The 27218-nt window shown below is 38.9% G+C and overlaps 1 protein-coding gene and 2 long non-coding RNA genes across 8 annotated transcripts in view; 1 reads left to right on the plus strand and 2 right to left on the minus strand.

The window, feature by feature from the left end:
• UGGT1 (UDP-glucose glycoprotein glucosyltransferase 1) overlaps positions 1-27218 on the plus strand; it is a 43512-nt gene that overhangs the window by 9295 nt on the left and 6999 nt on the right. For 5 of the 6 annotated variants that reach the window (XM_069025008.1, XM_069025014.1, XM_069025010.1 and 2 more), the window contains 29 exons: positions 1248-1344; positions 1951-2029; positions 2229-2329; positions 3149-3248; positions 4360-4420; positions 5996-6087; positions 6795-6945; positions 7068-7187; positions 8336-8421; positions 8840-8975; positions 9897-10028; positions 11430-11594; positions 11784-11904; positions 12641-12739; positions 14065-14088; positions 14633-14727; positions 15366-15572; positions 16163-16294; positions 17247-17377; positions 18731-18826; positions 19154-19256; positions 19718-19797; positions 20244-20433; positions 22135-22293; positions 24059-24144; positions 24480-24564; positions 25570-25658; positions 26135-26239; positions 26817-26901. In XM_069025008.1, coding sequence (XP_068881109.1) covers positions 1248-1344; positions 1951-2029; positions 2229-2329; positions 3149-3248; positions 4360-4420; positions 5996-6087; positions 6795-6945; positions 7068-7187; positions 8336-8421; positions 8840-8975; positions 9897-10028; positions 11430-11594; positions 11784-11904; positions 12641-12739; positions 14065-14088; positions 14633-14727; positions 15366-15572; positions 16163-16294; positions 17247-17377; positions 18731-18826; positions 19154-19256; positions 19718-19797; positions 20244-20433; positions 22135-22293; positions 24059-24144; positions 24480-24564; positions 25570-25658; positions 26135-26239; positions 26817-26901 — 3207 coding nt within the window. The remainder of the gene's footprint in view (positions 1-1247; positions 1345-1950; positions 2030-2228; positions 2330-3148; positions 3249-4359; positions 4421-5995; positions 6088-6794; positions 6946-7067; positions 7188-8335; positions 8422-8839; positions 8976-9896; positions 10029-11429; positions 11595-11783; positions 11905-12640; positions 12740-14064; positions 14089-14632; positions 14728-15365; positions 15573-16162; positions 16295-17246; positions 17378-18730; positions 18827-19153; positions 19257-19717; positions 19798-20243; positions 20434-22134; positions 22294-24058; positions 24145-24479; positions 24565-25569; positions 25659-26134; positions 26240-26816; positions 26902-27218) is intronic. The other variant, XM_069025009.1, reaches the window with a different exon arrangement.
• Positions 825-9923, minus strand: LOC138114967 (uncharacterized). The gene is made up of 3 exons (XR_011152892.1): positions 9840-9923; positions 5288-5391; positions 825-1195 (listed from the first exon to the last, which is right to left on the minus strand). It is a non-coding gene; the product is annotated as an uncharacterized lncRNA (long non-coding RNA).
• LOC138114966 (uncharacterized) overlaps positions 9927-27218 on the minus strand; it is a 45873-nt gene continuing 28581 nt past the window's right edge. Inside the window, exons 3-5 of the long non-coding RNA XR_011152891.1 lie at positions 22492-22677; positions 20028-20166; positions 9927-10009 (exon numbers count right to left, since the gene is read on the minus strand). This is a non-coding gene — a long non-coding RNA (uncharacterized lncRNA). The remainder of the gene's footprint in view (positions 10010-20027; positions 20167-22491; positions 22678-27218) is intronic.

Genomic DNA, 27218 nt, shown 5'->3' on the forward strand with positions numbered 1-27218 from the left:
AAAACGGACCCAGGTTTGTTCCCTTTAAATTGATATTTGCCTGCTGTCATTGTTCATTTACTTGGAATACTCAAAGTTTTATTTTTTTGTTGCATGTAGCTGAGTAATACAGAATATTTTAAATCTCCTGATTGTTTAAATAAGATTGTTTGATTTCACAAGTCCAGACTTAAATTCCAGATTAATTAAAGACTTTAATGTCAAAAAAAAAAGTGTTTCTCTACCCATATTAGATCACAGGAAATAGATCTTTCACAGTCAGGCCACTTAGTTACTTTAGTTACTTGATATAAAAAGCAAGGATTAACATTAAGGTACCATTTTCAAATGAAAGGCAATGTTTCTGTAGCAATTTTTTTACAGAACCACTTACCATTCCTAGTGCAGTTTATCCTAGTTTCCATCTTCCTCCACAAAATTGTCCATAGCCACTGGATTAGTATTTAAAACTACATTTGAAAAGCTATGAAAAACTGGAGTTCTTTGATTTGTTACCTGAATATTACTATGTATTGCCAAAACCTGCAGTGTAGCAGTCAGGCTTGAATGTGGGGAAGAAAAGAAAAAAAGGGCATCAGCTGGTTCACTTCTAATATTGTACTTTTAATAAAATAAAGTCATACATTGCCTACAGCACTTACCTTTTATAAGAGGAAGTAGCTGTTTATCAGTGTTGGGAGGAGTACTTATATTCAAAATTCAGTGTATTACACTTTAGATCTTGGTACTGTTATGTGACCCCTATATACTTCAGAATACTTTTAGAAAGTGATCATGTTCCTCTCATTAAAGGCAGAAGTAATTATGCACTGTCTTTTGTCATTATTTTATTTCTTGTCATTCTCTGTGGTAACTCTTCAGTGAATATGTCATTTTTGAACTTCACAGCTGAAGTTCCTTTCCACCCTCTATGTGATTTGATGATAGGGGTCTGTATCCCTCTGCTTTGCTCACACACTGAATCCTGAAAACATTGTTTTGTGTTCCTCTTTACTTTGTGGATTTTGGTGGTATTTTGGTTCATAGAGATAATTCTTGCTTGCTGAACTTCAAGAAGTGTGTTGAAATACAGTAGGAAATAAAATTATTAGAGTATGTTACTGCAGAGTCACTCACTGTGTTTGTTTCTTGCTACCAGTTGTGTCTGAAATACCAGACTGAGATTTCTTAGCTTTGGGAAGTGGCAGCTTTTAATCTGTGGATCAAAACAAAGATGGCAAAATCACACTGTTGGCTTTTCCTTACAGAATCCCAGCAAAGAAAAGGTTTACCTCTCTGGCTATGGCGTAGAACTGGCTATTAAAAGTACAGAATATAAGGCCAAGGATGATACCCAGGTGAAAGGTGAATTATTATTTTAAGTATTTTAATGTGAACATTTTAATTTTGCCAAGGTAATTTTATATTTGTTTTGCTGTGGATGTCTGAATTGCAGATATTTTTCTTTCCTTAGCTCTGAAATCCCCTTTGGGAGCATGCTCCTGATGAAGCATGTCTTTGCCATGGCACTTGTCTTTTGTCTTTGTGAAATGCTGGAGTCATGGCCCTGGACTAGATCTTAGTAATGGCACCAACTAATGCAGCTAATTTTTTACCAGATAGCCAACTTCTCTGCAGGTGTAAAGCAGTTTCTCTACTTTAATTTGCTTTAACTGATCTATCCCTAGAGCAGAATGTGTTCCCTGTCCCTGTCCCTGTCCCTGGTTTTTTTTTTTTTTTTTGGGGAAGACAGAACTTAGAATTCTGCGTGGTTTTTTTGCCTTTGCTGCTTTTATAGAGCTCTGGTCTCTGTTCTACAAACTCCCATGCATCTGCCAAAACTATTTTGATAGTGTAATCTGTGTGTATACTTTTTCTTTACGTGTGCACATACACATACAAAACCCAGGTGTTCCTGCTTTTCTCTTTGTGACTAGCTTGGTGCTAGTGGTGTTCTCTGTGTGTTCACAGGCACAGATGTGAATGCTACAGTCATAGATGAAAATGACCCTATTGATGAAGTGCAAGGATTTCTCTTTGGAAAACTAAGGTAAAGCTCAGCTGGACTTTGTCATATCAAAAAACTCTTTGCAGAAATGCCAGTCTTTTGCTTTGTTATTATTTTTTATATGTCTGAGTTTGCTGTATGTGTTAGCAGCCTACCTTTTTAATGTGGTAGTTTCTTTAAATTAGCAGCAGACTTTCTTATAGGAAACCACAGAAGTTGTTTGATCCTTGTATCCTTTTAGGCAGCTGTATCCTGATTTGTCAGAAGAGCTGAAAGAGCTCAGAAAACACCTCGTGGAAAGTACCAATGAAATGGCACCTTTGAAAGTATGGCAGCTACAAGGTAATCTGGATAAAGGCTTTCAGTTATGGTCTACAAAAACTCAGTGTAAATTATGTTTTCTGGTGTTCTACACAATCAGGGTTGTTAGTGGTTTTGTACAGTTGACAGAGTTTGACTGTAAATTCCTGCATTCAGTCTCACTTGGAAAATGCTTGTGTTTTTATAGTGCCTTTTTTTGGTGGAGTCCTGTTGAAATAGCTTTTAGGATTGTTTCACAGGACTTCTGACCTGAGGATTGTTTTCTGTATTGTTAAGTACAGTAAGCTACTTGCTCTTAAACTGACTGCTGAATGCAGAAAAGAAAGGAATGTAAAGTTTCTTTCTGTAAGCACATTTTTGATGTGAAATATTGAGATTTCTCAAGACCAGAGGAAAACTGTATTTCAAAATCAATTATATGCCACTCTGGCCTCATTCCCTGGAAAACATCTGTAAAGGCCTGTGAAAAGGCTTTTCATCCTCTCAAAAAGAGTAATTCTAAAGGCTGAATGTATGTTGTAGCCACAGGGAATCTACCTATATCCAGTGGAAGGGCAGATCCTCCCACCTCAGCCAGAGAAAAAAAGAGTGCTGGTCTGGACTCACTGAAGCAACCTGTGGCAGCATACACTGGTTCTGTTGGAAAGGGTTGCTTACTTCAAGGCAACACACAGTAGCTGAATACAAAGAGGATGAGTTTAGAAGAAGTATCTATAGGTGCAGATAGAAAGTGAATTTTCTTAGGCAACATGCAAAAAAGTTGAAAGCTAAAGTTAAGATGTCTCTGCATTGCCTTGTTTTCAGTTTTGAGTTCTTGACTTCTGTTTTTTCACTTCTAAGATTTGAGTTTTCAAACTGCTGCTCGCATTTTGACTGCTCCTCCTGTGGATGCTCTGATGGTCATGAAAGATCTTAGTCAGAACTTTCCTACAAAGGCCAGGTAACTTTAATTTTGACTCCTAGAAAGTTTTATTACTCTCCTTTTCCTGAGCAGGACCTGAGACAAGCAGCATTGGTTGGGTTAATTCTGACTTTCATTTAACTGGAAGCAAACACAGGGGAATGTTTATGCTGGGAAGTTCTTCAGCCTACGGTTACAAAGAGGATTTTATGGTGTTTTTCTTGGATGGCAGCTGATGTGGACTGGTAGAAAATTTGCCAGAATTCCCCATGCTGTTTTATTGTGAAATGTGTCTAAACCTGTTGTATGTAGTCATCAAGAATTTATTGGCTGGTTTTTCTGTTTGGTGGCCTTAACATTTATTTATTCACAGGGTCCCACTTTTCTTCTGGGCTCCACTTTGCCAGACAGCCCAGTCATTCTCATGTCAGAGGCTGATGTGCAATTCCACTGGCTTTTGCACTTTGTCAGTGACTGTCTTTAACATATTCAAATCAGTCTCAAAAAATTCAGTAATGATCTGGCATGGCCAGCCAGTCTAGAGATATATTTCTCTTGATAAATTCCATTGCCTGGATTGTGAAGATAATATCATAGAAACTCCTCCTTTTTGAGTAGGTGGAGATTTACCTGAGATGAGAGTAAAAAGAAACTGATTTCTGGTCTTATTTCCCATTACCTGATATTAAGGTGCTGTTTAGAGTTTCTTAAGGCAGGCATTGCATCTTACTGTGTTTTCAGTCTGATCTATGGGCTGTACTTGCCCACTCTGTGATGATGCAATCACCAGATTCAAAGTAAGGAAAGGAATGGGAGCCTACCACAAGGAGTAAAATCCCCTATTTTCTGTTGACAGCCTCCATCTTTACATTTTTGTCAGCTGCACACTTATATTATGGGTAATGTGAAATTAGACACTGGGCATTGGCATGTGGTTAACATTTTTGTGCTGCTGGATTATACAGTGTAAGAAAAACGCTGCATCCTACTATTTAATGGTATCACCAAGTGCAACTGCTTCTTGCTGCATCTCTTTACACTAGAAGGTTAATTTTCTTAATATGTAAGGTACAAAAGGTAGGATAAGTAGATATCTGTCCAGTAGATAAACAGGAAGATGATTCATAGCATGATGTTTTTATTTTTGTAGAGCCATAACAAAAACAGTTGTTTCTTCGGAACTCAGAGCAGAAATTGAAGAGAACCAAAAGGTAATGTGTCCAGAAAGTAACATAGTGCCTTTGCACCTATGTTTACATGTTGCTCAAGAATATGACCCAGTGTTTTCACACACAACTGTATAGTATGGGAAGTGAAGAAGTGGTGGATTTCCAAACGTGGATGAGGAACATAACTAAGCTTCTTTGCTCAAATATGAAAATACTTCTCTTGTTAGAAATTTATTGCTTGAAAAGCAGCTATATTGAGCATCTTTGTACAGTTTTAAGGAGGCAGAAGAAAATTATTTCTGGTTATCCAATTTGACATGATGCTTAGATATCTGTATGTATCAGTGATCACTAGGAAGTCACAGAATAAATTCAAAACCTGCCGTGGCTTTAGAATGATTCATACTGTGTGGAGGAAATGGTTCCAGTGTTGGTGCTTTGAGAGTGAAACTAGTGAAGGGATAGAATTTACAAGCTAAGTCTAGATGTGCTTTGAAACAGCACCTTAAACCCCCCCCAGGTCATGAGGGGCCTCTGGAGGTCACTGAGTAGGCTCTGTATTTGCAGAAGTGTTTCAGACAGCTCAGTTCTGTACTTGGCATTAGCAAAGCACTGAAAAAACCACCAACCACTTGGGAATTTTGTACAGGCTTTTGTACAGAACTTTGTGCAATTAAAATATGCCAGGTAGTGTGGTCTGGATGGAGTGCAAAACAAAAATTTTAAGATAGTAATGAAAAAAAGTCAAACAGCAGGGTTTGCTATATGAGCTACATTGCTCTATTCACACATTTCAGTCTCATTTGGTATTATTAGAAAAAAGACACTGTATGTTAAGTACACATGTATTGTTTAGACATCTAATCAGTGATATTTGGTGAGTCTAGTAGTAAATGCAGAGCTACTTACAAGTCCCCTGAGACTCCTGTTCTGAGAGAGAAATGCCTTGCTGTTCAGTAGTGATAAAATCAGAAGAGAAAGGATGGGGTTTGACACTCTTGTCCCATGTGGTTCTGGAAGAGACAAAGTATAGGATGGAAGTCCAAGCTAAAGCTACCTGGTGGCCTTCTGTTATGTGTCAGATCAGACTCTGGCCCACAAGTAAACCCATGATTTTGTGGATTCATTTTTATTCAGAGAATACCTGGGCTAATAGATCCAGACCAGGCTATATCTAACCCTGCCCTTCAGAGCTGTTCTTTGCACTACTCACTTTGTGTGGGTGTTATTTGCTAGTTAAGTTCACTGCTACTATTATGTTAGAGTTTACTATGTACTTATCCACAGAAAGATACAATTTAACACTCAGCTTTTCTTTGGGAGCCTTATTTAATACAAAAATGTAGATTTTTTTTTTCTGATTAGAAGCTACTTTCCTGTTCTTGGTACTTCAAGTGGTACTTTTGTTATCCTCTGTTTGCTTTGCTCACAGTCTTCATGATAGTAGTGTTGTAAAATATCCAAATACAATGTTTCTCCTTCAGTGTTCATCATGCCTCTAAATAGAACTTTGTAACTGATACTGCAAGTCAAGATGTATTGGAAAAAAACCATGTTAAACTCTTATAGTATTTTCTGTGCAGAGCACTCTTCTAATGGCTTCCTGCTTCTTTTTAGTATTTCAAAGGAACATTAGGATTGCAACCAGGAGATTCTGCCCTGTTCATCAATGGACTACTTATTGATTTAGACACTCAGGACATATTTAGGTAGGAATGTTTTGTTTTTCACAGTAATTGTATCCTGTTTAGAAACTTGCATCCTGTTTGTGCATGAATGATAAAGTTATTTAGACAGTTTTGAACCTGCTTCATAATCTAGACTAGGTTTGATTAGTAAGTACTGTAAAAAGCAAATCGTGGTTCCTTGTCTTATTCAAGTGCATTTCCAACAAAAAAATCAAATGTGAAATGTGGAATACCCTTGAAGATTGGAATGGGAAGTCACCTTTGTGCTGTTCTTTTGACATGTGCTGTGACTAGCAAGATTTTGGTCTCTCAGACTGTCAGCATCCAGATTTATTCTGAAGACAGCAGACCGATTCTCAAAGGATAAACCACTGTAAATTTTTCATCTGGAAACCACCCTGTATCTTTGGCAAGATGTGTTTCAATAATAAAGAATTGAAATTACACACACATACACACACATATATACATATATATATATAAAATGGATTAGTTATCCTGATTTAAAATATTTTTCCCTAGAAATATGAATTGAATAGATTTAAGTTCTCAAGTTTAACCAGATTAAGATCTCAAGTTTCTCATGATAATAAGAAACAGGTGATAAATAAGAGCTAATGCCTGGACACGACAGACTTGTTTGTACCTTTCATCTGTTAACCCTTAGGGTAAGAGCAAGTTATTTGCTGTAGCATTAAAATTTAACCCCATTTTGCTTTTCCTTGCAGCTTGATTGATGTGCTGCGCAATGAAGCCCGTGTTATGGAGGGCCTGCACAGCTTAGGAATTGAGGGGCTTTCCTTACACAACGTTCTGAAGTTGAATATCCAGCCTTCAGATTCTGACTATGCTGTGGACATCAGAAGTCCTGCAATTTCAGTGAGTATGAAATTGTTGCTTAATTATACAGTTCTCAATATAGTGTCTGATTGGGAAATATTTTAGTCTCAGACCAGAGCAGGAGGATTGTCAATCACTTAAATGCCTTTACTTTTTCTTAGTGGATCAACAATCTTGAAGTTGATAGTCGGTATAATTCCTGGCCCTCCAGTGTGCAAGAACTGCTGCGTCCCACATTTCCTGGTGTGATCAGACAAATTAGAAAGAACTTCCATAATTTTGTAAGTAATAATCTGACTAGATGAAATGTGCATTTTGTTTCCTCAAGAGCAGGAACATCAGCTTTTGCAGCTTTCCTCACATACACACTGGATTCCCTGTCACTTAAATAGCTTGAGAGAGAGGATGCTTTTCTAACAGGTTTTGTTCTCCTCATATTAGTAAGTTATGGCTGAGATTCAGAGATTACTGAGCATGATTCTCTGGCATCTATTAGATGCCAGGAGTTGTTTTGTCAATGGACAAAATTATCATCTGATAAATAACAATTTGGTGTGTTGCAACTTTGTCATAATACCTGAAGTTGGTTACTGAAATCTGTCAAATTTGTTAACTGTTGTCTTCTTAGCAGAGGTAAGACCAACTACAGTTGTTTGTTAGAAAGCATTCATGTACCAAGAGTTGAATAAATGGTCAACAGCCCTCAGCTTAGTCCTAGGTGTCCTTTTAGTCTGTAGGTAAATTACTTAAACTTAGATCTGATGAAGAGTTTGCAAATTGTACACTGTAACCCTTGTCATGTGGCAAAGTGGCCTTATGGAAAAAAATAACTCTGATTAGGGGAAAATAGGGACTTGAACCATCTGAAGCTGTGGGAGCACTGATGTGTTACCTTTTTCTCTGGAGTTCAATACTTTTAACAGAGATTTTTAAATTATAAGACAACAGTTGCATGAATGAAGGGCCCTACATGCAGTCTGAAGGGCCCTACATGCAGTCTGAACGGCCCAGTTCTGTCTGGGTTGGGACAGCAGAGAACATCTTGGCAACACTGGCTCTCCAGGACACTAAGCAGAGCAAGTGTTGCTCAGTTCTGACAAATGCCTGTCTCCCAGGCATGTGGGAAGGGGTGGATCTGTGTGCAGGCAGAGGCAGGAGCCAGTGCCAGGCTATGCTGAGGTAAAGGTATCAAGTATGTAAGGAGTCCTGTCTCCTCTGGTTAAAGGAGTTGGTTAGACTGGGTACTGTAGATCGTGGACTTAGACACTTTGGAAGAGCCTCTTATCTAATGAGTCTCATCTCCCTGGCAGCAAATAAAGTAGGCCTGATGCTAATTCTGCACTGAGACATAAATAAAGTGATCTTTGGTCAAAACCCCTTCTTGAATTCTTAAGGGAATGGAAACTTCTCACTTGCTGTTTGTATACAGGTGCTGATAGTAGATCCTACTCATGAGACCACAGCAGAACTACTGAATGTGGCAGAAATGTTCTTTGGTAACCACGTCCCGCTGAGGTAATTGCTGTGTTTTAATGTTTGGGGCTTTTTTACATCAGTTTTATTCATGTGACTTCTGCAGTTGTAAAATTTTCATTTCTAGGACACAGCAGAAATGTTACATGCCTTGTATTGGAAGGATGTGTATATTTTTTGAATATAACTTTCTCTACTAGCAAAACAGAGTTCAGTTTCTGTAACAGTCCAAAAGAAATTTAAAGTTTTGGATGAGAGAAGGGTGAAAAGCAAGATTCTGATGGACTTGTTACAGATTTTATGTCCTAAGTTTGATTCCTGGCCACTCTGCTCAACGTGTTCCCAGGCTATTCTAGTAAAAGCCTGTGTCTAAGATGAAGATCATAGCCAGCAGTTGTATGAAGAGTCAATTCTTCATTTGTGTAATAGATTGATAGCCTGAGAATTTGTGTGATTGCAGGATAGGACTGGTCTTTGTAGTTAATGACTCCGAGGACGTTGATGGACTTCAGGATCCCGGTGTTGCCCTCCTTAGGACATACAATTATGTGGCACAAGAAATGGACAACAATTATGCTTTTCAGACTGTCATGTCTGTAAGTATTAATTTAAAAGAGAAATTAGTGTTTTAGTATTTTCCATGTACGTAAGATGATGTTAATGGGCTAATATGTAGATGATGGAAGGAATTGTTCTTTGGCTTGGTTAGCATGCAGAGTATCTCCAAATACTGGTGCCACAGATTACATGTGTCCTTGTAATGTGCTTCTGACCTAACTTTAACAAGTGAGACTGGGTTTCCTTGTGACACTTAACACTTTGGCACGTTTTTCTGGTCCTGTCCCTTTGCTCATTCTGTCTGTGAGTTCTGAGCTGCATCATCCCTTCACTGTTATAATTTGGTTTGAACGGTTCCAGCTGCATACCTTTGCCCCATTAAAGGGCAATACAGGTGCTGGTAAATTAATTTCACCTGTGGCTTGATACTTGTGCAGATTGGCAAGCTGGGGCATACTGTGATATTAAATTGGTGGTTACTTAAAGACAGTTACTTTTATTCTTTTTATTTTGGGTATGTATTTGTAGCTCAAAGTAAAATCTTGTGCCTTCAAGAGGGAAAGAGTTACCTGCTTTACATATGAGGTTGTATTGTTCATAAGCATATCCCAAGTTCTGAAGGGAAGGTAGCTCCTTGGATATGCTTTATTTGAGGCTTTTTTCCCCAGAGCACTATTTTCCCTCCTCAGATACCTTTTCTAACTAAAGATACAAGTTATTATTTAAAGAAATATATATTTACCTTCTTCCAATCTCACTGATGATGACTACAAGGTATAGCAAGAAACTTATAAGGGCTACAAGTGCTTAGGAGCTGTTGCAGCTGATAAATATAAGTTTTGCAGTCTGGCTGTTAATGCCTTATTATAACTAATGTAATACAGGTGACAAAGTCAGCTTACCTTTGATAAGGACAGAGGCTCTACAGTTGCAGCTGTAAACTTGTATTCCCCTTTCAGATATATAACAAAGTAAAAACAGGAGATCAGCTCAAAGTGGAACATGTTGTTAGTGTTCTTGAGAAACAGTATCCTTATGTGGAAGTCAACAGCATTCTGGGAATTGATTCTGCCTATGATCAAAACAGAAAGGTAAGAATTCATGAAATAGAGCTTTTTTTTCCACTTCTTTTGCTGCAACAGTTTTGAAAATATAATTACATGCAATTTCTTGATCCAGTTCTCTTACCAACCAGGTAACTATTTTGTTACCACATTGGGGACTTCTAGTAATACTTTACTGTTTATGTTCAGCACAAGCTTTGTGTAATATACATAATACATATAATGTAATATATATATTTAAAAAATCTCTATGTAAAGAACCAAGATAGCTTTCTTGTGACTCATAAGTCATGCTTTCATTACAGAATGCAGACTTCAGTAGAGCTTAAAAGTGTTTGCAAAAAAATCAAGGTGATGGAATGACTCAAGAAAAAACCAAGAGGCTTAACATTGGGAGGGATCAGTGTGGGGCTTCTGTATCAGTGTTTGAATACTGTGTGAGATAAAGCCATGATTATGAATTCAAAATGACTTTTCTATAGCAAGACATCCAACAAATTTCTGCAAATAATTCTTGAAGTCATTTTTAGGGCTGATGCTTTTCTGTATGGTGAAAATTAGGAGGGCAAATCACTATTGAACCAGTTATATGTGAGATGAAGCAGATTTGATTTGAAGTTCTATAGTGGGATGGTTCTTGCTTTTTGTTGTTCTAAAACAAATGAAAATACTGTCTCCAGTAGCTCTGTAACACACGTGATGCTGCCTACATCTGTAAATGTAAGGAATGCAGTCAGGGTTACAGCAAATAGGCTCATGTGCATATGGCTCTTCCAGTGTAGGACAGTGAAGAGAAAAACATTTTAAGGAAATGAAAATCTGTGAAAGTAAGACAGGCATTTCTGTATGACAGGAGAGGCCTCAACCAGAACCTCTAACCAGCAGAACCCAGTTAACTTCTAACAGGGTATCACTCAATGACAGTGCATTTTGCAGTGGTGACGTGAAACAGGGAAATTTGTCTTGACAGAATAACTCCCTGCCTCACAAGTAACTGTCTTCTTACAGGCTTAAGAAACACATTCTTAAAAAAATACAAAAATTCTCTACCCTGTCTCACGTTACAGCTATCACTGCTTGCATTGCATTTGCTTCCACAGGCAAAGTCATGTTTCCTGTTGTGCATCTTTTGCTACTACCAGGAAATGCTCATTGGAATTAACTTACAAGATGAACTTAATGGAGTATTTTGCACTTCTGTATCATGGAGTAACTTTTTTTGCTTTGAAACTCTGAAAGTCAAGGACGTCTTGTGCATGTAAGATACAGAAAGTGTCTTACACACTGCGTCAAATTAACTTTGTATCTAACAGAAGCTGTAAGGATCCTGGGTGTGTTTAGAACAGACCTGTGGGTATTGCACAGCTTCTTAGGATCCTTTGTGGCAAATGGCTGACGTGCTAAAGCTGCTTCTGTTTCTGTCTTTAGGCAGCAAGGGCTTACTATGAGCAAACAGGTGTAGGCCCTCTCCCTGTGGTGCTGTTCAATGGAATGCCTTTCCCAAAAGATCAGCTGGATCCTGATGACCTGGAAACCATGACCATGCACAAAATCCTGGAAACCACAAGCATCTTCCAGCGAGCTGTATACCTGGTGGGTGCTGAGGTTGGCTGTGGCTTGAGAGAAACTAGGTTTGGCAAAACAGATTCACAAGTCCCTGGCTACATATTATACAAGACAACTTAACTTTCATAATTGCTTTTGGCTTTTTTTTTTAAAAAGTTATGTAAGGCAATTTTTTATGGGAAGTAACAAATAATGCTTCTTTCTTCTTTCCTTCAGGGTGAACTATCTAATGACCAAGATGTGGTTGAGTATATCATGAACCAGCCTAATGTTGTTCCAAGAATTAACTCAAGAATCCTAAGGTCTGACAGAGAGTACCTAGATCTGACAGGAATGAGTAAGGGATGCTTTTAATTGTGTTAAACCTGAAATGTCTGAGTGAAAGACTTGTTGTTGCAGTGGAAAACTCTAGGGACAAAGCATTAACAGCACCCCCAGCGATGGCCCAGCCCTGGTGCAGGGCAGATGTTATGTACAACATTAAATGTCTACTGATTTTCAAAATGGGAATTTGTTTTGATTTTATACAGACCTTAAGGGGTTAAGGTGAAGTTGAGAAATTAGTAATGCTGCAAAAGGCCAAGAACAGTCATATGATGCATAAAGCATCAGATTGTTTCTTAGTTCTGACCTTTTTTTGAGCAGGGTTGACAGTCATCTCTGGAATTACTTCAGATTTAGCAAAATGTTCCATTGCTAAATGTTTGAACACCCAATACAGTGACTGCAATACAGTGACATTACACGTGCCTTTTTTGAGTTGCTTGAAAAATAGTGACACAGTGGATTTTTCAGTGTATATTATTTACATATGCTAATGCCAACTAAGTGACACTTGGGCAATTCTTTCAGCTGACTTCTGCCTATCAAATATGCAATGTAGTTATTAATGTAACTTGTGAGACAGCAAAATTAATTTCTCAGCCTATATATTAACAGTGAAAATGAGACATCAGCAGTATCACAAGAAGCAAAATGGGATGTGTTCTTAATGTTCTGGTAATAGCAGTGATTTTATTTTCATTTTACATGTGGTAGTTGCTTTGGCATCTAATACTTGTTCTCTCCCTCAGATAACTATTTTGTGGATGACTTTGCTCGATTTACCACATTGGATTCTAAAGATAAGACAGCTGCTGTTGCAAACAGCATGACCTACTTAACAAAGAAAGGTAACATCTGTGGTGGATTCTGAATCCAAATCTGCTTTTATGTGTGTTTCCAAGCATATGTGCAGTTCTTCACACACAGAGCCTTGTCAGGCCTGTGGGTAACAGCACAGTCTGTTAAAGATTTTTTTATAAGACATGACATCTACATCGACCAAGAATGTTCCCCTCTCTAAACCCAGCCCAACCATTTACTGAATAATGAAGTCCCACCCAAACTGCTCTTGCTATACTGCAGGTGACCCCCAGAAATGCAGCAGTGTAAGCAAATGACTAGAAAAATATAAAAGGGGTTTTAGGTCTCTGTCTCATAATTCAAAATTGCTAAAAGTTACATGGATTCAGAAGAAAATTCTAACTGCCTGTTATAAAAGACATCACCTAATGTGGTCAGTGCTGTTTTTATTGCTCCAGTGCATGCATTGCTTTTCCAATGGCAGCATTGTCACAGTTGCACATAAAAATGTTAAAAACTCGGCTGTACCTCTCAAGAGTAGGAAATGCATGCACAGACGTAGTGCAGAGCCTAATCAGGTCTAACCAGACATCATCAGGTATTTCCTATATCCATTTCAGTTAGATACCAGAAATCAGTTGCTGTCATTTGACCCAGTTCCTCCTGTTCCTGGCTCTTGTCTTTACTAGACTCTCCCAAGTTTCCATGGTACTGTCTCCAGCCACTGCCATCCGTTTGCATTACCTGAAATGCTCCCATTGCTCTTTCTGTCTTGTACCTGCTCTTTCATTCATGTTCAGTCACTTGGATTTGAACAAGTTTCTTGTGTAGAGCATTAATTAAATCCACACCTTGTTGGAAAGTGCACTAATTTGCAATTCCATGGCTTGACGTTTTTTGGTCACTGCCTCTTCTGCCACTTAAGATATTTAATAACTGCTCTCTGATTACAGTAATGCTGTACCACGTTTATTTTCTAAAGTAGTAGAGAAGTTATATGTGTTGCTGGCTCAGCACCAGCACTGATAGAGCACTGCCTTGCTGGTTTTAAAAAGGGAAGACAACAGCACAGTGGCATGGCAGCGTTTGTAAACAGTCTTCAGAGTGATGCCCTCACCCTACAGTATGAAACTGGTAATATGTAGTATAACTAATGCTGTAGCATGAAAATCAAGCATCCATCTGTTTGAGGGGAAGAAAAAGTCAAAGCTTCTTCCAATAAAATTAGCACAAACTTGTTGCTGTAGGAGCTGAACTGTAGTGATTCAGTTATGCCCAGTACAGCACTGCAGCTTCTTGATTCACATTGGGATTACCATCAGATTATTAATGTGTCTCTCCTTTTTCCCTTTCCTTTCTGCTCTTTGACCAGGAATGTCTTCCAAGGAGATCTATGGTAACTCATGCTTTGGCATTTCTTATATTATTCTGGGAATTTTCTGGTTCCTTTATAACACTGGCTTTAGAACCAGCAGGCAGTGAAGGAAGCTGTTGAAATGCGTGATTGCTGCAGCACTTTTGTCTTTATACAAAACTGATTTTGTAAACTAACAGCTTCCATACAGAGAAGTGGTGTGTCTGTTGGATTCCAGCCCCAGCTGGAATCTGCAAGTTATATATATGTTTCTTTATAATTTGCAATTGAAAAGGTAACAAACAAACAAAAATACTAAAAGAGTCCATCTTAGAAAGAGCAATGCATGCTGTCCCACATGGGTTTTCTGAATGACCTAATAAAGACTAATATACCAATGCTATTAATTTTGTCTTGCCAGGCTTCATGGCTTTGGTTCATCTGTAGCTTTCTTATGGAATTTTACTTTTTTTGAAGTCTTTGCATGTGTGTCATAGTTTACCTCCAAATGAGGAAAAAAATGAAGTTTTCCTTCCCTTCACCCTCAAATTTCTCCTTTTTTTTTTTTTTTTTGTAATAATTGCAGATGATTCCTTTGTTAGACCAGTTACTTTTTGGATTGTTGGTGATTTTGATAAACCTTCAGGGAGGCAATTGTTGTATGATGCCATTAAACATCAGGTAGGTAATGTTTTCATTGGAGTGGGTTAGCAGTGCTAACAAAGCACTTGGTAGAGGCTTGTAAAACACAAGTTGTGCACCTTCCTGTGGTATGACCTGGAGAGACTGGTTCTCCCTGCAGGGTCTCCAATTTCCAGCCTCATCTTTTTTTGTAGGGACTGGAACACTGCTGATCTTAAGCTGGAAGAGAATGGCCTCTTGGCACTATGCCAACACAATAAATGTTCTTTTAAGCCTGTGGAATTAAACTGAAATATCTGTGTTTTGGTTTGGAGATGAACATGGGCATTGCTCTCTGCTCCATCCCACTGGTTCTGGGAGGATGATTGAAACACAAAAATGTGTTTAGCTTACAGCTAAATCATTGGTTTGCCAGACTCTGAGTGGTGGCCATAGTCCTGGATCTCTTAGGTAGCACAGGGTTATCTAGAAGATTGCTGTCACAGTGGTGCCTCTATGTAAGCTAAATGCTTGATGTTGCATTAGTTAATTCATCATTTTAACCCTGTGCTGTTATTTACCCAATTTGGAATCTGGTATTCTGGTTAAGAAAGGCAAAGCTTTTGCTGTGGTGTCTATTACATATTTGTTACATCTGAAATGTTAAACTTTCACATTACCTGTTTTGTTAAACACAGAAATCCAGCAATAATGTTCGAATTAGCATGATTAATAATCCGAGTGAAGACCCCAACAGCCAGAATACCATTGTAGCTAAAGCCATATGGGCAGCTTTGCAGACACAAACCTCAAATAATGCCAAGAACTTCATCACCAAGATGGCAAAAGAAGAAACTGTGAAGGCACTGGAGGCAGGAGCTGACATCTTGGAATTTGCTGTTGGGGTAGGCACATCTGTTGGCATTTGCATGGGGAGGGTGCTTTGCTTGTTCCTCAAATGAATTTTATAGTGTAGTTTATTCATATGCAGAAGGTGTGGGAGCAGAGAAAAGTAACACTGTTGGGTTTGCTAGTTTGTTTTTTTACTCTCTGAAGGGCTTACCTAAATATAACAATCCATCTAAACGTAAAGTAAATTCTCACACACATCAAAGCTACATAACTTGGAAAAGTGAAAAGGAGCATGGGTGCAGGGATCTGTTTAAGTGAGTCAGCTGTTTCTTGGGTGGTTAAGAGAATAATATCTTCTTTTAAGGCTGGGAAAAAAATACAAGTGCATTTCTCAAAGTAGATTTTGAAAAGTTGGGAAGATTGGAACTCATCTAAGTAGCTGTGGCCCTTTGCAGCAGAAGTTGGGATACTGTGAAGGTGACAAGCAAGAACTAGGTTTAAGACCACAAAGTAAAGGGGGCCAGGGATCAATTTTAGCAAGATATGAAGATGTTCTTCAATGGAAACAAAAAGGTGTCTTTTAAGAAGTGTGCAGAGGTCTAGTTTTCTTCCTATTTCAATGTCAAGTATTCTTTTCTTTTAGGGTATGGATACCAATATTTTCAAAGAAGCCTTTGAATCTCCCAAGGTGGATTTTGTTCTGTCCCATGCCATTTATTGCAGAGATGTTCTAAAGCTGAAGAAGGGGCAGAGGGCTGTGATCAGCAATGGACGGGTGAGATGATCAACAGACAGTAAGAGAGATACTCCACATATGAGAAAGAAGCAGATCCTGAGCAGCAGAGTCTGGGGCTCAGACACAGGAGTGTCAGCCTTTTTTAGGTCTCAGCACTCTTTAGGACCACTTCCAGTTTGATTTGTTCACATCTGTGTGCCCTTTTCTTTTTACTGTGAGCAGTTAGTTGTTGGTGTTGGGTACAAATTCAGGTCTCTCAATAACAAAGTTGCTTTCATGCTGGCAGTGAATTGAGTCCAGGGGTAGAAGGGGATGATAAGTTTGCCAGATTATGCTGCTTCAGTTTACTGGGCAAAATGATGCTGTATTTTGCCCTGACCCAGGTGCCTTGGTCTTTTCTACCATCTGTTTTTACTATAGTTTGTCTGAGATGAGGTAGATGATGTTACAATAGTATTTCACTGTAAATAATGAAACCCAGCTGTGTACAGCATTGGGTTTTCTTTTGTAATCTGTTTCTAGTTAGGAAAAAACCCTTGCAGGTCCCAGTGGTTGCTGTATATTTAAATGGGTTAAAAATCTCAGGTGATGAGTTGTTGTATTCTATTTTTCTCATTAGCAAAATAGCAAGACTTGTCTAGGTAGCTTTTAGGCTTCTGAAGGCTAGAGGAGGGAGATTTGCTGGAGTCTTGCTGGACTATGAGAATTGGCCTGGTATTCTACTGCCCCTTCCAGATGTAGTACTTCATGTATAATTTAATGTGCTTGACCCAGTGAAAATTTTAAGTGTGTGTTTTATGCCTTAGTCTGGGACTCTTGGCTCTAAATAATTAGATTTACCTGTTAAACTCTGCTGCCACTGACATTAATACCAGCCTAAACAGTTGGCTTCCACTAAGACTGGGCTGGAGTATTTATTTACTACATCTTTGAAATTTTTTTCACTGTAGCCTTTACCTAATAATGCTGATTCTGCTCTTTTTTTTTGTAGATTATTGGCCCATTAGAGGATGGAGAGATGTTCAATCAGGATGATTTTCATCTCCTTGAAAATATCATACTAAAGACATCGGGACAGAAAATCAAATCTCAGATTCAGCAGCTGGGATTTGAAGAAGATCTGTAAGTAAACATAAGGAGGCTCACAGAGAAGTGCTGGGACTCTTGATAACATGAATTTCTGAATCTGATTTGCAATTCATTTAAGTGCTGCTTGGCCTATCAACTTAAACATTATTTTAGTAATACATTTCCCCATCAGTACTACAGGAATCCTGTAAACTGTGTTTAACTTCAAAGAGAAACACTGGAAAAAGAGACAGAGATAAAGAAAGGAAAGCTCTAGACAGTTACTGCACAAAGCAGAGTAATCAAGAACTAATCAAAAGAAAGTCATGTTGAAGTTCAGAAGAACAGGAGGCCCCTGTAGGTGCATGTTTGTGTGTGGGAGCACACAGCTGTGGAGATGGTTTCTACCATACATTTCTACCATCACATTTTTCTGTGATGCTGCTTGACTGTTAAGGGCTGGTCAAGTAAGTTAAACATGAAGTCTGTTTTGCAGAAATGTTGTGTGATTCTGGATCCCAGCAGAACAGGTTTTAACAGTATTCCAAGCACTTCTGCATCCATTGGCTGTTGGGGTGGTGGAAGAGGGCATAGTTTGAACATAGGCTTGTTTTGGACAGAGCAATGGGTTTGGGGTTTCCTTTTGTTTATTTGAATGCTGCCAGGGTTTTTCAAAAACTTGAAATTATCTGCTGCACTGGAAAGCACTGTGGAATTTAGTGGAATTCACCAGGCTTGTGAGTTTGGTATGAACAATTCAAACAGCTCTCACTGTAAATCTCTGAGACAGTCAATTCAGGAAAAGCTGAGAGACCTGTAGGTTACAGTTTTGCTTCTTGGCAAAGGTGTGATGTACAAATCAATTCTCATTGAACTTTCAAGAGGTTTTACACCTTTAAGATTGAATATATTCTTAAAATACTAGACTGAAAATTTACAGGAATACTAAAAAGGAAGAAGTAGTCAAAAGTAATTATCTTTTGTGATAGGACCCCTCTCAAAAATTTCTCCACTTACAGGATTGCTTTCTGGTGCTCAGAGTTGCAGTGTAAGATGGGAAGAGCACTGAAACAAGGGTTTGATCTGAATGGCTTTCAGGTCTGAGTGGTCGGGGAAGATTGGGAATACAGTGGCTGTAACGTGATTGACCCCTAAAAAACAGCTGTTCTATATTTGTTAGAGTTAAATCCTTTGGTATATTCAGTAACAAGGCTGCAACCAGTTTAAATTGCTGTGGGTTAACCCTTAAATATGTTTGCTTCTTCAGAGCCTCTGTAGAGAGGTAGTAGAAATGTTTGGGTATCTGGGTTCTGTTTGCCTTCTCTTTTGCTGCAGCCTGGCACAAATGTGATAAGTACAGGCATTTTTTTGGTTATCTGCAAGCCTTTTTCTTTTCCTTCTTTTCAGGGCAAGTGACTTGGTAATGAAAGTGGATGCTCTTCTTTCTGCTCAGCCAAAAGGAGAGGCAAGGATTGAGTATCATTTTTTTGAAGAACGATACAGGTATAGAATTGCTGAACAATTCTTTTCTGTGTCTTTTAACTTTCCCATTGTTCTGTGTTGCATTTAATTAAAAAAACCCCCAAAACTAAATAGCAATAGGAAAGTCCTCAAGAGTTTTCAGGAAGATTCCAGAAATTAATTTTATCTACCTATCTATAAACATGTATATGCCTATTTTTTTCTCTAGTTTCAGAAGGTGCACAGCATTTAGGAAGTAATTTCAGTTCAGAATGGAATGGACAGCAGTGGGTTGTTATGCATTTCAGGTGTTTATCAGGTGTTTATCCATATGTTTGGTACTTCAAAATTGTATTTTCTTCCGTTTAGTGCAGTTAAACTGAGACCAAAAGAGGGGGAGACATACTTTGATGTTGTGGCTGTTGTTGATCCCGTGACCAGAGATGCTCAAAGACTTGCTCCATTACTTTTGGTATGTAGGCAGGGTTGTAAGCAATGTCAAATTCTGTCATTTTGGAATGTTTGTCTTCCTCTTTGACTGTGTGGTGACCAGTGGCCTTCTAATAGTGTGTCTGAGTTTCACAGTACATTTATCAGTGGAAATACTAATGAGGCTGCACTATGCACTAACAAGATCATGCTCAGGTATTGTCCAGAGAGCTTTTAGCTTCACTACTCTAACAGCTTAGTTTGCAGTGACTATGTTCTTGAGGAAGGTCTCAGCATGCCAAAAAGAATGCCTGAAATATGAGGAGCAGGTAACTGTTCTTAAAAACACCAATTAAAAAGGAGGGGGAGGGGTGGTAAAGCAAATCACAAGGAGGGAGGATTGGGAATGAGCATGTAACATGCCACCCTGAGGTCCTGTCTATAAAACAGTGGTCAGCTCTCCTCATTAGCCTTTTAAGGGATGTCTCTTTCTCCTTACTTTAGGTTTTGAACCAATTGATAAATATGAACCTGAGAGTGTTTATGAACTGCCAGTCTAAACTTTCTGACATGCCACTGAAAAGGTAAGCAGTTCCATGACAGAAGGGGGGTGGAGAGAGAGAGAAACCTGTTGGAATGTGCAAGCACAGAAGCATGGTCAACAGTCCCATAACTGCTTTGAGCTCATTTATGTAATAGCCTCATTTCCCACAGAGAATCTGGGAATTTGTGGATGGCATGAAGTAATTCTGCTGTTTTACAAGTTGGGTGCTTTTAATTTTTTTTTATATTTATATAAAATTAAATAACTTACTAATCTTAATGGTTGAGTCTTGCACAGTCTTCTTTGGTCCTTCAAGACAGAAATTCTGACCTATCCTAAGGTTAACACAACCTGTGTTACTTTGGACAAAGCCTTGGAGACATTAGAGGTCAGGGAAAGCTGATGCCATCTGCAAATAGAATGAGAGTGAAATATTAGCAAATTTTGGCAGATACATATTCTAACATTTTCTTTCTGAAATTTCAGCTTTTACCGCTATGTTTTGGAGCCAGAGATTTCTTTCACAGCAGAGAATAACTTTGCTCCAGGACCAATTGCCAAGTTTTTAGATATGCCCCAGTCTCCACTGTTCACTCTGAACTTAAATACTCCTGAGAGTTGGATGGTGGAGTCTGTTAGAACCCCGTATGACCTTGACAATATTTTCTTAGAGGAGGTAAGAGAAATCATCATGTTCCTACTGCATTTAAATGGTTGTGTTTTTCCAGGGCTTATTTTTTTATGGGAAAGAAATGCAGAATTTTAAATTGCCAATAAACATACAGCTGTGGATATTACTGCATTTGCAGACCTCTAAAGATTTTCTAGGAGGGGAAGCATAAGCTCCTCGACAGCAAGATTGCTGTTCTCAATTACTCATGGATGCCTGACCCAGAGGTTCAAAAACACCCTAGTCTTGAAGCAGGTCCTTTCCCTTGCTCCTAGAAGCCACCAAGCTGGTTTTAGCTACTTATTTTCACAGTTTTTGTTAACTGGCAAAGACTCCTGTGGTTGATAGAAGGACATCCAGTATCAATGCAGCAGTAAAATCATGCAGCAGAAATCCACTCAGTGGCTGTAGGTTCAGGAGCTTTCTGCTGCTTAAACAGACCTAGAGTCAGACTGTTAGACTGTGGATCTGGGCAGTGCTGCCCCACATACAGAGGGAGAAATAAGGAAAAGCCTGTCTGCTGTATGTGTAATGAGATTGTCAGAGCCTTTACAAACAGGCCTCTGGAAAAGTGGCAGTCTTTACAGCCTCGTGGGCATTACAAATGTGGGTCCCCTTCTCACTGATCACTGTGTTACTAGTCCCCTCTTCTGCCTCTCTCTGATATTGTTTGGGAGTATGGTATGGTATTGTGGTATATCTGGTATTCCTAATCCTGTACTAGTTAGTCAGAAATCTAGGAAATTTGGTGTGTGTTTTATGGTTTGGGTTTTGGTTTAGTGTGTTTTGGTTTAGGAGTTTTTGCTTTTCATCTCTTAACCTAACTGTAAAGCCATAAATGAACCACTGGTATTACATGTCAAGCCTTTGATTTCCATGCCTGCCCCTTAGTTTAATTGAAAGCCTGAGAGAGAGGGCAATTAAATGCTTCAGGCATTCAAAGTGCACTCCTGAGCTTCCAAATAAACAGCAGCTTTACTTTTGCAGGTGCACCATTTCCAGTTCCCAATGTGCAGTCTGTTGGTGCTGTAGCAATTAAACTGTCATTTTGGATGTGCAATGAGAGGAGATGCTTTGTGGGATTAAACTAACATTCTGCTTATGTACTGTCCTCAGGCTACATCTGAATTTGGCCTGGTAGGGACCCAAGTCTTTTGGGGTTGTGGGTTTTTTTTTCTTTTTTTCTTGTTGTTTTATATTTTCTTTTCTCTTTCCTTGCCACCTTTGTTCAGTGTAGAAAGAAAGGCATGGGTGTTTCCTGACAGTACCCTAGTACATTGTAAGGGTAATGCAGAGCAAAACAAAGTGTTTATTTCAGATGGCTAATAGTAGGTGAAACCAGCTTTAAAGAGATTTACAGTCAAAATCCTGGATCCCATCATATACTTTTTATGATATGCCAACTACATTCTCCAGTAAATGTTAAAAAAAAAAAGTTGTGGAATAGAGCAACAATCCTCCCCTTTTCTTATCCTAGCATATGTTGAGATTCAAATTCTTTTGGTCTGGGCCACTCTTAATATTTGTGTGAAGTTTGTCACTTGAAGGAGCTTAGCTCTTTGAGGCTTTCTAGGTATTTGTCTAATAATAAAATTACTCTGGTAAAATTGTTTTTTAATGACTCTGGCTATTGTAGAGAGTACCTGAATGACTAAAAGTCAGCACTTTAGAGCTAGTGCTGCAGTCAGCAGTATCTGCTCCTTACAGGTGGACAGTGTTGTAGCTGCAGAGTATGAACTGGAGTACCTGCTGCTGGAAGGACACTGCTATGACATTACAACTGGGCAGCCACCTCGGGGACTCCAGTTCACACTGGGGACTTCAACCAGCCCTGTCATCGTTGATACCATCGTTATGGCCAACTTGGTAAGTGTTCTGCTGGAGCTGGCAGCAGCTAACTGGTGTTCATCCAGTCAGCACAGCCACTGCCATTAACCACTGGCTGTTCTCTAGCATGTGGCTGTGGGTGTCTGGTGTATCTTGCACTCCACAGCTGCTTGCAAATACATCAGAACCACATCACTCCTCACACTGATGTCTGAAGCTTTGTACTCTCTCTCTCACCTTTTCCAAGATGTGCTCCTTTCCCTTCAGCTGGCTGAGAAGGGTCTCTGGAATATCTTTAAATGCTGCCAATATTCCTAAGGGAAGCTCAGACAGTTGTTTTCCTGAGACAGGGTACTCCTTAAGCCATCCACTCTGGTGCTGTGAGCCTCAGGCTGTCTCGTTTTGGGACCCATTTCTTCAGATCTATGGCATAAATGGAGAGAGTCAGCAAGAATAGTTGACATTGTAGAAAATAAAACAAGTGGGAAAGAATGGGATTTGCTTATTTTAGTTGAGAAAAGGTGCTGGAAATCGAAGTGTATGATTGTTCCCTGCAGCTGCTTTTGTAATGTCACTGCATAAGGGATGTGTCTGTTCTCACCCTGGGCCATGAGAGGGGTACTGGACTGAAATTACAGCAGAGGAAGGTAGCCACTGGAATATTTTCTTGTTATGTAATGTTAGTGAAAAACTGAAGTAAATCACCTCTTGTGTTTTTTGGTTTTTTTTTTTAAATCTTCAAATTTTTTAAAGGTATTACATTTATTTAAATGAATTAAAATAAAAACAAGGAAAAAATATTCACCGGTGCAAAATATTTCTTTTAGAATTTTTACTCATTTTCAATTTGTGCCTTTTCTTAGTCAGAGTATATCCTAGAATGATGCAGTATTTCTTACTGTAGAAAGAAAGATGTCCCTTATTTTACATGACATCATATTGTCTGATTATATTGGGCAGTAGAGCTTAATGGCTCAGGTGTGTCCTTTTCCTAATTAGCTCTACCAAAGTGTCTGTAGCACAGGATATGGTGCTGTAGCTGGGACTCCTCTTGCTCAGCTCAGTGTTTGTACTGTGTGTGGGCATGAGGAGACCAGGAACACACCCTGTGCTTTTTTAAAAATATTTTTAAATTTTCTTTTTAAACCAGACTGGCTCACATAGGACCTGCAAGCATTTGAAGCCATGGTACAAAACTGAATGGGGCACTAGAGCATCTCTACAGTTGCTTGTGTCTTCTATAGGTGTAATGATCTAAATCACAGAGGAAAATACTCAGATCTGGAATCTGAAGCTTAAAAGGAATTGAACACAATATTTGAATTTCACTTGTAATTTTTTAAGCTCTGTAGAAGAGGTATCTTGTAATGTGTAAATTGTGGTACTGCTTCCTGCTGTAGATGAAATACCACTCTGTAGAGCTTCAGAATTCCTTTAGATTTTGTTGTATAATTACAAATCAGTGTTTTGAAATTCCCTCACTCCTTGATGAGGGCAACCTTTTGCAGGAAAAGACTTTGGGTTTGCACTGTTCCTGTCAGGGCAATGGAGACTTTCATCTAAAAAATAATGCCAGACCTTTTCAAGCTTTTGTCTCTTAGGGAAAACCCAACAGTTTTGAATGGAATAATTTCTGGGGCTTTTCTCCTGTTCTCTGGGTTTAAAGCCTTAGGGTTATGTTAATCAATGGGCTTGCAAATAACATTTTAGATATAAAACAGTGAGTCAAAACACGTAACTTTAAAGCTAATTTTTCTGCATTTGCATTTTCTGGAAACTGCCAAATATTCTTTTCACTTTACAGGGCTACTTCCAGTTAAAAGCCAATCCTGGTGCATGGACTCTAAGACTGAGAAAAGGCAGATCTGAAGATATTTACAGGATCTACAGGTAGGTCAGGATAAGAATACTTCAGTCATTTTTTTGTGAAACTTCAGAAGTAGGTAGGCATTGTAATATGTGAATTTAATGGTTCCCAAAGTGTGGTGACCCGAACAGCAAATTAAACAGCAAATTACATTTCATGCTGAACATATGTTATGCAAGGTGAAATTAATTAATTTAAAACCCCATTAAGTGTGTTCAAATAGATGTATTTGTTTCTTTATCATGTCTCAAACCCATTTTGCAATGCTGAGCCTTAATACATGTATAAAAATGAGCAGAAGAAATAAAGAATGTATTTCTGCTTTGTAGTAAAAGTCAGTATCTTGCTCTGTTTTCAGCCACGATGGCACAGACTCTCCGCCTGAAGTGAATGAAGTTATTGTTGTTCTCAATAACTTCAAGAGCAAAATTATTAAAGTGAAGGTGAGTTTAAAAACTAGGGATGCTCTTAAAGAAGACTGTTTGACCAACAGTGGGGGAGAAACTTGGATTAAGGCCTGATGCTCCATTCCCACAAGCATGCACTTAAGGCAGTGTGCACACAGCTCACGTCACAGTGTCGGGAGTAGAGAGCGTCATCTGTAGACTTGATTTGAGTTTTTGATACAGGAGAGAATGTCATGTAAGTCCTGTTCCTTGTGTACATCCCTGAGATACAGTAATACTCACATTTTCCTGACTCAGTTGTGCTTATAACTTCAAGAAAAAGCAGTTTTGTATGTCCTGTATATGTCTAGTAATAAACATTCAGCATGTCCATTGAGCCAGCATTTTATCTGTTACAGATAAATTTTATTCATTTGGCAAGACATTTTCTGTCACTCTGACACACACTAGGTGAATACATTTTAAAAAAGAAAAAAATGGTAAATTACTAATCTCCTGTCTCTTTGGGTTGCCTATCAGGTAATGCCATAGCTGAGAAGTTTAAGGAGAATGACTGCTGGATAAGTGATGGCAGCCAGTTCACACCTGACACCATTTACTTGTGCTGGACTAATATTGGGATGTTCTCCCCATTCACTGTCTTGTCTGTGTAGCTGCTTTGGAGTCTCAGTGGCCAATTGTACCACTCAGAGAGTGGTGGAATTGGTGTGTTGATTTTTCAGGGTTTTTTTGAGGAGTGGGGAGGTGTTGGTTTCCTTGAAGGATTTTCTTTGCCAGTCGCCATCATCGAAGTTGCTCACTAAACACCTCTTAGAAAAGCATTTTAACTGTCCAGACTAACATGGTGTCTAAAAGCTCCTTTTTATCCCTTAGGAAAAAGTCAGTTCATTACTGAGCTGTTTTCCCAGACAGCTTAGGTTACCTGTCAGCTCATGGGATGTAATTCAAGTGGGTAAAAACAGAACCAGTGTCAGGATAACATTCCATAGCTATTTGCCCAATATGTGGTTCCACTCACTAAAGCCATGTTATGCTTCACAGGTTCAGAAAAAGTTTGATATGATGAATGAAGATCTACTAAGTGATGGCACCAATGAGAATGAATCTGGATTTTGGGAATCTCTCAAATGGTAAAACTAATTAAATGATAACCTGCAAGTCTCTTGAAACTGGACAACTATTTGGCAATACCATTATGTCTGTGAAATTCCACAGCTGTCTGTTAAGACTGCCTGAATTTAGGGCTGTCATTCATTGGACTCCTCTGTTTCTAGAGATCTGGATTCCTGCTTTGCACCTGCTTTTACCTTCCCTTACTCCCCCTGCTACTTGGGAGCCTGAAAACATTGTTCCTTCCCAGGAGCTGCACCTCAGCCAGTGCTCTCTCAATCAAAAGGTGTTCATCTGTGAGCTCTTGGACCTTCCCTGTCCATGTGCACAACACTCTGCCTTGGGGAAGATGCCCTGGTCAGCAGGGAATGACACCAAAAGCCCACAGACCAAGTGTATTAAACCAAAACTGTAGCCATTTTCTGTATTTGCAGCCTTTCCTATAGAGCTGGCCCTTCCTATCTTGTCCTTCATATAACCATGGCTTTCCTTTCAGGGGATTCACAGGAGGACAAAAGAATGAAGATGTGAAACAGGATAAAGATGATGTACTAAATATATTCTCTGTGGCTTCAGGACACCTATATGAAAGATTCCTACGGTTAGTGGAGAATTCCTAATCCCAGTGTGCCAAATGGTAGTATCCTGCTTTGCACAAGGAAAAAGGTTACAATTTGCAAGAGTATAAAAAACCCCACTTTTTCAATGCTTCAGAAGTCCACTAGAATCTGCCTCTACTGTGTCATAGGAACTTTTGTCTGCATAGCATTCCTGAGTTAAAAATAGACTTGGTTTAATAGATGGTATGTTGCTGCCCTAAATTTTCTCACTACAATGTAGCCAATGTATTGTTAAGAAGTTACAGAATAAGTCAGAGTTGCTTTGGAAAGAATCTGAACTTCTGTTGTTCTCAAAGGACTGTGAAAGCCAACAGGTTGTATATTCTCTGACTAGTTAAGATATATAGATGTTGGGGGTTTAGTGATTTTGTAGATAAAATGAAGAATTTACAATAGGCTGAAGCTGCCCACTTTTTCTTTATGCCTGAAGTTCAGTTACCTGACACACAACTGCAAATAGTTTAATCATGTAGCCCAGCAATTTGTAATCTATTGCACAGCTCATCTTTCGTGGGCACCACTTGTTCTGTAACTGCTTTATTTTTTTTCTTTTGATAGCATAATGATGTTGTCTGTGCTGAAACATACCAAGACTCCTTTAAAGTTTTGGTTTCTGAAGAACTACTTATCACCTACATTCAAGGTTTGTTACTAATTAGAAATTTATTTGGTGGTGGGGGAAAGATGCCACAAGCTGCTTCCCCCTCCCTTCCCAATGCTGTACCAGCATTGCTTGGCCAAACATGTACTCATCCAAAGTTGGAGAAAGCCTCACAGATGAGAATGTCAGCTGATGTGACAGTGGGCCAAGTTTTTCTAGTAAAAAACATTCTCCCAATGCTCTTCTGTCATTTTGCATGCTCCCACTTACACTGCTTTGTACACCCCTAAATAATTGTCCCATCTGTGAATTTTTGTGATTTGATTAGTGCATTCTTTTAGACTCATCTGTGGATCACT

The sequence above is a fragment of the Aphelocoma coerulescens genome, chromosome 9 (assembly GCF_041296385.1).
Source record: "Aphelocoma coerulescens isolate FSJ_1873_10779 chromosome 9, UR_Acoe_1.0, whole genome shotgun sequence".
In the NCBI taxonomy this organism is placed as follows: domain Eukaryota; kingdom Metazoa; phylum Chordata; class Aves; order Passeriformes; family Corvidae; genus Aphelocoma; species Aphelocoma coerulescens.